At 43.4% G+C, this 8,065-nt stretch overlaps 1 protein-coding gene across 2 annotated transcripts in view; it reads right to left on the reverse strand.

The window, feature by feature from the left end:
* The window catches only part of eomesa (eomesodermin homolog a), a 4,440-nt gene extending 39 nt beyond the window's left edge, over nucleotides 1-4,401 (reverse strand). Inside the window, exons 1-7 of one of the 2 annotated variants that reach the window (XM_030789115.1) lie at nucleotides 3,819-3,957; nucleotides 3,692-3,773; nucleotides 3,059-3,213; nucleotides 1,666-1,787; nucleotides 1,134-1,292; nucleotides 917-978; nucleotides 1-748 (exon numbers count right to left, since the gene is read on the reverse strand). The exon at nucleotides 1-748 is cut by the window's left edge and continues 39 nt beyond it. In XM_030789115.1, coding sequence (XP_030644975.1) covers nucleotides 1-748; nucleotides 917-978; nucleotides 1,134-1,292; nucleotides 1,666-1,787; nucleotides 3,059-3,213; nucleotides 3,692-3,714 — 1,269 coding nt within the window. In that variant the 5' untranslated portion in view covers nucleotides 3,715-3,773; nucleotides 3,819-3,957. Of the gene's footprint in view, nucleotides 749-916; nucleotides 979-1,133; nucleotides 1,293-1,665; nucleotides 1,788-3,058; nucleotides 3,214-3,691 lie in introns of both variants that reach the window. The other variant, XM_030789114.1, reaches the window with a different exon arrangement.
* Between the last annotated feature and the right edge of the window lie 3,664 nt (nucleotides 4,402-8,065).

Consider the following 8,065-nt stretch of genomic DNA (forward strand, 5'->3'; position numbering starts at 1 on the left):
GGGGTTATCCTTATTGTACTCCTCAGAGCTGCTCAGATCTTCACACTTGATGGTCGGCGAGGCGTCGGTGCTGGAGCCTCCTGGAGACAGCCTTCTCCTCTTACACACCATTGAGTACACCCCCGAATCGCCCGAGTCCACGGATTTCAACGCGTGAGGCGTGTCCACCCAGCTCGCCGCGCCGCCGGCCGGCCCCGTGCTCTGGCCCTCCTCCGCCAGCTTGTCTTTGCCGGCCGTGATCTGGTCGTCGGCGAAGGCCGGGGGACTGGGGCGTGGGGACCAGGGCAGGCCCGTGGTCACCTTCCTCTGGTAAGAGCTCCTGCTGCTGCTCCAGCCGGCGGCCATGGAGGCGAAGGCCGCGGAGTCGGGGTAGTAGCCCAGGGCGTGAGGCGTCTGGAGCGGCAGGGGCTTGATGCCGTAGGGCAGCAGGCCCGACGCGGAGTAGTCGCTCTCGTACGACAGGTCCAGTTTGGTGGGAGCGCCAGTCTGTTGGACGGGGCTGACAAACCAGCGCTGGGCGCCCGCCGAGCCCGCGGTGGCATCTTCGTTCTGGGGGGAGAGCAGACCGTTGGTCTGTGGAACAGCGCGTTCGCTGGCGTAGAAACGGTGGTTCTGAGGAAGGTTGTTTACAAACTGGTCCTGGAAAAAAGGCTGCATTGCGTAACGGGCTCCAGGCACAATCTGGTGGGAACGCGGGGAGTCGGTGGGAGACGGCGTCAGTCTGTCGCTCTCAGGAGCCGTGTACATTCTGACAGAGGAGAGGCAGAGAGCATTCACCTTTAGTTACATCCTTTGATAAGGATTATTATTTGGGGTATATCAAGTATAAGCAACTGTTAATTCATTTTTGGGTGACTTTTTTTTTTTTTTTTTTTTTAAATGTAACCAACATGTTGTAAAATGAGCATTTACTTACGAATCATAGTTATCTCTAAACCCTTTAGCAAACGGATTATGATCAATCTTCAACTGCGTGATCTACAGGAAAAAAAAAAAAAAATTCACATGATTTAGACAAGTCACACAAAGCGTCTACACATCTATTTAAAAAACGAGAAGCGGCGAGGTGGGGCGAGAGGGAAGTGCAGCAGACGCTGGTGGTCTGGGCTGCTCTGGTTTGCCGTTCTGCTTACGTCTGTGTTTTGGTAAGCGGTGACAGCGATGAACTGGTTTTCGGGGAAGGTGAACGTCTGGGTCTTCGCCTCATTGCTCATGTCTTCTACGCCGTCTTCCGTCACCTCCACGATGTGAAGTCTGGGCTGGTATTTATGCAGAGACTGCAAGACAATCATCTGAAACACACACACACACACAGGGAGAGAGAGGTGTTAAACCACGGTGAGCTAAAGGGGGGGGGGTGTTGCAAGATCTAGCCAAAGGGAGGTCAATAACATGAAACTAGTTTTCAGCCCACTCCTACTCTCACACACACAGTTTTCCATTTCTGTCTGAGTGGTCAGTTTTCCATTTCTGTCTGAGTGGTCAGTTTTTAGCAGGTCTGTTTATCAATGTGTGACTCTTCAGCTTTCTTTACGAATTTGGACGATTTTAAAGAAGTGTTTCAAGTTACAAATTAGAATTGAAACCACTGCGACAGAATGAAAACTGACAACATTTATTCTAAAAGCGGCGTGATGATTTCATTAAACAGACAGTGTTTTGTACCTGTGTGTTATTGTTGTTTGCACCTTTATTGTTAGTCAGTTTGAGTTTGCCAAAGGAGATCTCCTGTCGCATCCAGTGCGCTCCAGTATTGGGAGACTCCGGGTGGACATACACTTTATTTCCTGAGTGAAAAAAAAAAATACATTAACGATTATCATTATTTAATATATAGTAGGAAAAATACACTGAGATGAGATCAACAAACACCAAAACTGTCTGTTTTACACATTTTTACCCTCCCCCCCCCCAAAAAAAAATTATCCGTTTGACATTGAAGTATGAGCCCCATTAACAAGACTAACGGAAACTGCAGTCAACCCACGTGCTTGCTGAGTAACTGCAATACTTAGACAAGCACCACCATCATCATCATCATCGTCACCACAAACAACAACTACTGCAACATCATCTCCTTATTAACCAGCGCGAGCAGTTTTCCTTTCTCAGTTTTCTTTTCGATCTCAGTCTCGAAACTGATTGGCTACAACAAACGTTCACCGTCGTATATTGAAAAAATAAATTCCTGCGGTCTGAATGAAACACAACAATTGGATGTATGGTTACATCTGTTTTCCTCGCGCATACGTGGCATTGCAAACATTACAAATGAATCATTAACATCAAATTCATATCTTTTTTGTTGTTGTTGTTTTCGTTGTTCTTGTTGCTGTTACAACAAATTGAGGAAATGCTACTGTATTATTTTCACTGTTAAAATTAAAACCATCGACGTTTTAGTTTTTGCTGCATACAAATCTTTGAAAGCCAAAATAATTGACAAGAATTATTTTGATTAATTTTTGAATTCATGAAACAAAGGAATATTGCTGGAATATAAAATAAATATCTAAGCGTGTACGGATCATCAGCATAGCCACAAAAACGTTATGCAACAACGGTCACAAAAATGCTAAACTATTTGTGAAAGATTATTTCATACGTGACGATTGCTTTTTAGCAGAAACTGGAAATCCAAAATAAAGTTAAAAGAAAAATATCTGAAATTATTACAAAGATTTAATATTTATTAAATACGTATTAACTTATTAATATTTATTGTAATTCTGTTAAATCTTTCACCCATATCGTAAAAACTTCATGACAAATTATTTTTGCACACGCTGGAAAAATAAAAAGATAATGAAAGATAATGAAAAAAACAGATAATGGATGACACTTTTGGTTCGTTTTACTCCACCGGTCAACTTCGATTTGAAGATCAGGTCCATCATAGACCAGATATTTTAAACAAGCTTGAACTAAAATAAATTGAGAAGAAAGAGTAATACTAACCCTTTCGTTGCACTTTTGAGAAAGGGAGACAGAATGATTATTATTTTCGTTGACGGCCACAGGTTCTAGCGAATAAAATTAGGTTGGTGTGGTGTTTTACCTTGCATGTTGTTGTCCGCTTTCCCGCAAGTGACCCATTTCCCGCCCTGGAATCGCCAGTGGTTAGGATCCGCGAGCACAATCTCCACAAATACGTTGTAATGTGCAGTTAGATTCAGTCCAGTGATGTTAAAACTTAAGAACGGAAACATTCGCCTGTCAGAAATAAGACACAGCACAGATCGCGTCACGTTTTGTTCATTTTGCGAGATGATTAAAAATAATAATGATAATAAAAACACACACACAAAACTTGGCAGTGCTATTTTCAAAATGAAAATCATGAAGACAATATTTTGAATCACTATTGCAAACAGTACTCCATCGTGACAGACAACAGGAAAAAATGTTATTCATCCTTTTAAGAAACGGTACGGACCTCATCAAACGAAAATGCAACATCATCTGAGAGGGCCATTCCGATACTGGTAAAACTTCTGCAATTATTCCATTCTAATCTCGCATAAAAACTCGCATAAAATTAAAAGACTTGAGACTAAAAGACTTGGGACTGCCAGTGACAGATGAACATTTAGCCGTAAACTAACTGTAAATGAGGATAAATGTGGAATGTGTCGCTACAGAAAGATATATAATTAGATTTCAGTGAAGTGATGAGCTGTGTCCCACGTACCTGCCCTGTTTGGTGATGATCATCTCGGTTTGATGACGGTGAAACTTGAGCCATAGCGGCCGGTTACACAAATAAACTTGAGCTCTGGTCCCTGTGGGGGTGCCGGGAAGTGGCATTGAGCTTAAACCGGCCCCTGCTCCAGGGTACGAGGGGTAGAGGCAACCGGGACCCTGCCCGAATTGATACCCAGTGGTGAACTGACTCCGACCGGCGCAAACAGCAGACGAAAACCCAGTGGGTGGCAAGACTGACCCGTAATGCAGGGAAGTTGAATACCTGGATCCGTTGGAGCCGCTGTACACTGTACCAGTCTGTCCCCCGTAAGGAAAGAGTGAACATGGGTTCGCCACGTCGGAGCCCGGCTGAGTCGGTGACGAGATAAAATACCTATCAGTGCCAAGTTCATCAATGTTGTATCGTCGACCGCTGGAGAGGTCATCTTCACCGGTGCCGGGGGAACCTTTTCGTCCGTCTGGAGCCGATTTACTCCCAGAGAAGGTGTCACTTTCTCCCTCGCCCATCATTGCGTTCCCCCCACTGCTCAAGTATTTCTTGGGACCGTTACTTTGCTCCGAATCGGTCCGGTCCACGTCCTGAAACTCGATCTGCGTTGAGGCCGGACTGTTGGTTGTGCTCTCTGAAGAAGAAAGATTGTAAAAGCTCTTGGGTAAATTAATAGACGCGCTGGGAAGAATACTTTCTAGCTGCATATTATTATTTTTTTAAGAAAAAATTGTGTGTATAATTATTTGTGTGTCTAATATGTCTAGAGGGACACAAGTTAGAAAGTGGAGTTTGGAAAGCAAGACGCAGAAGCACTAGCGCCCTAGTAGGAGTCGTGCGTACCCGTTGCTCGAATGCTCTAGTAGGGCTGACCTTTTCAGCGACACCTACAGCTTTTTGTTAACTCCTGCTATAATCTGCTAGCGATAGAATTGTTCCAGGGTGCTTATATATCATCGCCCCCTTTACACACCCCGAAGTACTGAGAGCGTAAGGGGAGGGGCTTCTAGAGATCCAAGGATTTCATCGCTCTCTGTCCCTGCCTTCTTATTGGCTGAAGCAGCTCATATTAATTCAATTATAAATACAATGATTGACACTTAATTCACGTAACCCCTTTGAAAAGCCTAGATTAAATCCGTTTTAATTTTACACTGGACTATGTTACAAGAACTTCACATTTTAAAGTGAAGATTAAAAGCAGAGCGCCATGAAGAGAGTAGTTTTGAAACACAACAGTTCAGTCAATTACGGGCATAAAACACTCACATATCTTAAAAGTGCAATGTTCAGAGAATAGAAAGATTAAAAATTTACGTGTCGCATTTTCTAGAACAGGTTGCTGTTTACTTACCACAGATGAAACCCCACAGGTATAACTTGCATGGTCTCGCTATTTTGTCGCCTTAATGTTGCTTCGCAGTGACTGATTTTGAGGAACCATTTCAGATGCACTTGCGACCGGTCGTTTGCTGGTAAACAGACTAACAAGAGCGGGGTAATCAGTCGGCACGTGTGCTCCTAAATGTTCTGGGTTATTGCTCTTTACGCGCTAATTGGTTTCTCTTTAAAGACGGCCCAGTTTCCCTCGCGTTGTGATAGTCCACATTTCTCCCTTGTTCAGAAATAATAAACTTTTCATTTTCCAAGAGTACGTTACTTCGATTAAAAAGTAAAGTACAGTAAAAACTGATGTAAAAATTGTTTCTGTGAGGAAAACAAATCGAAGAAATTAATCAGAGAATGCATATTTAGCGCGGATTTAATCCCATGTTTGCTTTCTGCAGTGAGTTAAAATAGAGAAATAAATTGCATGATCACTGTTGTTTGCTCGCCTGCGCGGCAGATGCTAAAGTCGCAGGTATTGTTTGTGGCCAGCGAGCGACGTGAGCGTAGATGAAAAAAAAGGCGTGAAGGGTTGGCAGACAGTGCACGTTACCTGCGGAGTTCACTTGTGGCTGACAAAACCAAAAAAAAAAAAAAAAGAAGAAGAAAAAGACGAGCCAGTATCGTGGTCGAATGACTTGAAGGTTTTCCTGAGGCCCTTCGGGAAATGTTCAACAATAATTTACAATTAATCGCCAGTTAGTTATTTTGATAACCGGCTCTCTCTTCCGTGTTAAAATTAACGAAATAAAAGGACTCACTAATTCTTTTATTAAGAAATAATAATGACACAGACTATAGACATGAGGCTTCTATTACTTCTTAATATATGAGCAAACTACGGCTGGTCAACAGATGGGAAAACAATTGAATCTCAGTTCACCATAAGGTAATATGTGATTGTCTTGATAATCAGGCGGTCGCATTTAAAGAGAGGGGCGGATGCAAGTCCCACCGGATCGCTCTCCTCAAAGGCAGAGAGGAAAACGGCCAATTATTTTTCCGTCTGAAAGGACGCGTGATACTGAACGACCGGACAGCCCTGCTCATCGACACGAGGTTATTAAAAACTCAACCTCCTCCCGCGCGGGTTATGTGTGGAAAACGCAGCGGTAACGGTTTAAAAGAAATTTAGAGAACGAGCAAAGAAGGAACCTGACCACCCAGAGTCTTTGGGCTACTGGCCTTTTACCCGGAAAAACATCACCGTAAAACAACTGGGTCATTGGCGAAACTTTTTTTTTTTGTCGTCATAAAATAGACAAGCTGGGAGTGCACTTAAAATCTAATTCTCACGTCTCATCATTCAGTTTTTCTAAGCTTAAATGATTACTTTTTTAAACCAATTTTTAAAATCAAAATCCACACGACAAATTAAGAAATGCGCGACTCCAGCCGCTTGTACTCTATATAAACGAGAGAACAAAAAAAACGGTGTAAAATATGGCTACTTTGAGAAAATCGTTATTTTTATGATTTTATATAATTGTAATTATATATTTTCTTCCTCTGTATAGCGGTGTAGAAAGACATTTATCCTATACGTGAGAGTTTGAGCGCTCGTTGCTCTATTCAGTTCAACGCCCTCCAGCGGCAGCTAGGGGTAACAGTCGCGGTATTTTTCTGCAGCCCAGTAGCGGTCTTTTGCCCGAGCCGGCTCTGTGCAGAGGTCGCGACCTCTCTCACCACTGCATAATTGATTGCAGTCACCACGAGTCCGACTTTCGCAGGCTTTGATGCTGAGCTGAACATACTTCAACACAGCAATCCAGCCGAGTGATGTTGTGTTGAAAGATTTCTGTGTTGGATATGCAAAGGTGCAAAGAGAAGCACCTGAGACACAAACACACACACACACACACACACACAAGTGATTAAGTATTGTCACCTGTCAGATTCCCGGTCCCAAATGGCTTGTAGTTTTTAGTAGGTGATACATTAGTGGGATCAGACTTAGAGTTGAGTTCAAGTCCCAAAAAATCTCTGTATTGATCAACAGGCTCCTTCCTCTTTACCACTGCGATACTGCAAATAACAACAGAGAGAGAGAGAGAAGCAGAAGAGAGAAATAAAGAAACCAACTCTGCTTAAACTGCAGAAATGTGTGTTTCAAGAGTTTCTTTCATTGTTTTTCAACAGATTTTAATATTTCTACATAATACATGTGTAGGGTGTGTGTATGAGTATATATATATACATATATATGAGTGTGTGTGTGTGTGTGTGTGTGTGTGTGTGTGTGTGTGTGTGCATGCCTGAGCATGCGCGTGTGTGTCAGTATGTGTGTGAGTCTCTGTGTTTCTGTGCAATGTGTGAAGAATTTGGGGAGATAGGGGTTTAAGGCTCTGTGAAAAGCGAAAGAGGGCTCCCGACTGGAGACTGATTGGGCTGCGGCCTGGGCTGGACAGGGGAATATCGTCAGCCTGGCACAAGATGTCCATCAGAGTGTCTCAGGGTTCTGGCTTCTCCCTGGACAAGTCCTGCTCTTTGTGATCCTGCATCCCCTGAGTCGGAGTCTGACTCTTAAAAGAGGATTAGATTTTCACCCCCTTTCAAGTTCTCAGCTCAACTCTACAGGGACAACTTAACCAAATGATTACACACTTGAGTCCGGGCCAGAGGAGAAGGGGGTTTGGGTGAAAGAGGGTGAAACTCAAAATCAATACCCTGCTTTTAGAGTGAAGGCAGCCTTCTGGGGGTAAGGGTCTTCAAATGTTGTTCTGAAGTCTCTGAGGTTTTAACTGAGAGGTACAGAGCAACAGGGACATAGAGAACCGATTCTGGGGGTTTTGATAAAGAAGTTTTTTTTTCAAACAATTCAGATTCAGGCTGTCTCTTAAAACAGGATCAGCACGGCCGCACGTGCAATACGGAGAGAGACAGTTACATTCCTTAGAGCTCAGACGCGTTCCGCTTGCATTGTAGATAATGAGACGAGAAAAAAAATCAGGACAGAGAGTTCCGTAAAAAATCACTCAGTCCTTA

This window comes from Chanos chanos, chromosome 12 (genome assembly GCF_902362185.1).
Source record: "Chanos chanos chromosome 12, fChaCha1.1, whole genome shotgun sequence".
Taxonomy (NCBI): domain Eukaryota; kingdom Metazoa; phylum Chordata; class Actinopteri; order Gonorynchiformes; family Chanidae; genus Chanos; species Chanos chanos.